The 2,311-nt window shown below is 56.1% G+C and overlaps 1 protein-coding gene across 2 annotated transcripts in view; it reads left to right on the forward strand.

Annotated features, from left to right (window-relative positions):
* The window catches only part of LOC119340006, a 2,497-nt gene extending 1,009 nt beyond the window's left edge, over positions 1 to 1,488 (forward strand). For both annotated transcript variants that reach the window (XM_037611910.1, XM_037611909.1), the window contains one exon: positions 80 to 1,488. In XM_037611910.1, coding sequence (XP_037467807.1) covers positions 712 to 1,317 — 606 coding nt within the window. In that variant the 5' untranslated portion in view covers positions 80 to 711 and the 3' untranslated portion in view covers positions 1,318 to 1,488. The remainder of the gene's footprint in view (positions 1 to 79) is intronic.
* The last annotated feature ends 823 nt before the right edge of the window (positions 1,489 to 2,311 follow it).

Genomic DNA, 2,311 nt, shown 5'->3' on the forward strand with positions numbered 1-2,311 from the left:
TGCCGCCGCCCCTTTGTCCTTCTCTCTAGGCTTTTTCCTTCTCCTTCTTCTCTTTGTCACTAATGTTTGTTTTCTACAGGGAAGGAAATCGCCATGGAACAACCCCGCCGCCTTGGAGCTCGCCCCGCCTCCGGCCCACTGCCTCTCCGTCGGCCTCGTGCTCCTCCGCCTCGATCCATCCGCCCCGCCGCTGGATCCACGCGGAGCAGGCCTATCCGCCGCCCAGACCACCAACCAAGAGTCGCCTCTTGCTTGTCCTGCGGTCGGGAGGAGGACGACCGAGAGGAGCACACATTCATCCGCCGCCTTGGAGCTCGCCCTGCCTTCGGGCTGCCACCTCCCCGTTGGCCTCGATCCGTCCGCCCCACCGCCCAGACCACCAACCAAGCGCCGCCTCTTCCCTGTCCTGTGGTCGCAGGTCGAATAATAAAAACTGCAGGGTCCTTTATGTAAAAATGAATCATTTTTTTGGATTAGCCACTTAAAAATAGGACCGCGGGTCGAATTATCAGAAACAGATGGGCTTTTTTGCAAATCGCCAGCGACGACGTACGACCAGAAACCCACGGTGCTTTATTATTAGGTAGAGATATACTTTGCCGGACGGCTAGACCGATAGATAGTATCCTTGCTCCAGAATCCAGACAATCAATCGAGGCAGTGCACCTGAACCATTAGCTAGCACCGTCGGCAAATTAAGCTCGTCGACAAATGGGGGTCAAGCTCACGCTCCCGCCGGCGGCACTGATCTCCCAGGTGGCCAAGCTGGGCTCCCTCCTCGCTCTCCTCCTCCTCGCGCTGCTGCTGCCCGTCTTCCTCAGGGTCGCCTACGGCTACCTCCTCTTCAACGGCATCGTCGTCGCGCTCGGCATCCAGGCCTTCGTCGGCAGCGGCGGCGCTTCTACCGCCGACGACGAAGACCGGCACGGGTCTTCGAGTACCGGTCAGGCCGTCGCGCCTGTCAGCGTCGCGGCTTCACCGTTTCAGAGACCCGACGACCGGACGGCGGTTGCGCATGATGATCGTGTCGTGCTGCCTGCCTTTGTAGCGAGCAATATAATCGAGCTCAAGACCAAGACCAAGGAGGTGGTTCTGAAGGTGCTGAAGAAGTGCCCGTCGACGGCGAGCATCTTCTTCCTCAGCGCGCTGAACGGCGGCCAGCAAGCCGGCGGAGAGGAAAAGGCACGGCAAGAGGAGGAGGAAGATTGTGAAGTTGACATGGACGGGGACGTGAAGATGAGTCGGGAGGAGCTGTTTGCCAACACGGAGAGGTTCATCGGCAACTTCCGCAAGGAGCTCAGCATGCAGAGACAGTAGCACTACTCCAAGCTAGCTAGCATAGATATTGTTTCTTAGCTTTCCTTATTATTTTTCTTTAGTTCTTGCGCCATGATATATAGGAGTATGTTTAGTGGGACACGTCCTTACTCCACGCGTCTGTAACCCTGCTCATAGGCTTAGGATTTTCGGTGTGTTCAGTTTTTCAAATTGACATGATCTTATCATTCGACATGAGTGATGAGCTATCTGAAAAACAATGGAGTTGACATGATCTCAACTGTTACTAGCCTCTCAATTATGTCCGGCAATCTCAGAAGAAAGTGAATGTTGGTGGCAAAGCCAACATGTAACATAATTGTATGTAGACGTTGCTTCTTCACACTCTAGAAGCACCCCCGGAGTCCCGGTGACGTACATGGAGCGCCACTGCGCCAGCCGAGGTGCACCGGCAGGCCGGCCAAGGCGGCGTAGTTGGACGTGTCACGGAGAAGGATGACGACGTTGATAAATATCCGGCCAAAGTATAATATCCAGAGACGTTAAAACTCCACCACAAGTCAAATCGAGTCATGTCCATGAAACCCGCCACGGACGTACGTGGAGCAACAAGGACGACGTGTACCGCTGCGCGTAGACGGCGGTGGGATCTTGGCGTTTTAGACCGGCGCGACGATGACGGCGAACCCCATGCGGAAGCAGGTGACAAATCGTGACTGTCCGCGCCAATGTTTTCAGCTCTCAAGTAGTACAATGGAGTGAATGGACACGTCTATCATTTGGCGAACAGGGCATCCATATGCTTCAAGTTCCGGCCCCTTGTCTCCGGCAGCCGCACGTACACGAACGCGCACGCCATCGCCGCCACACCGACATAAAGGAAGGAGCACCCAGGCATCATTATCGTCAGAGGGTTGACGCTTGACGGTTAGGGTGCAGGGTGGGGTTTCGGTGCCCGGAAAGAAGAGGTGGGGGTGCTTTGGAGGAATAGCAGCGGGCGGCAGCGAGGGGTGGGGAGGAAGGGGCGGTTGGG

This window comes from Triticum dicoccoides, chromosome 7B (genome assembly GCF_002162155.2).
Source record: "Triticum dicoccoides isolate Atlit2015 ecotype Zavitan chromosome 7B, WEW_v2.0, whole genome shotgun sequence".
NCBI classification, from domain to species: domain Eukaryota; kingdom Viridiplantae; phylum Streptophyta; class Magnoliopsida; order Poales; family Poaceae; genus Triticum; species Triticum dicoccoides.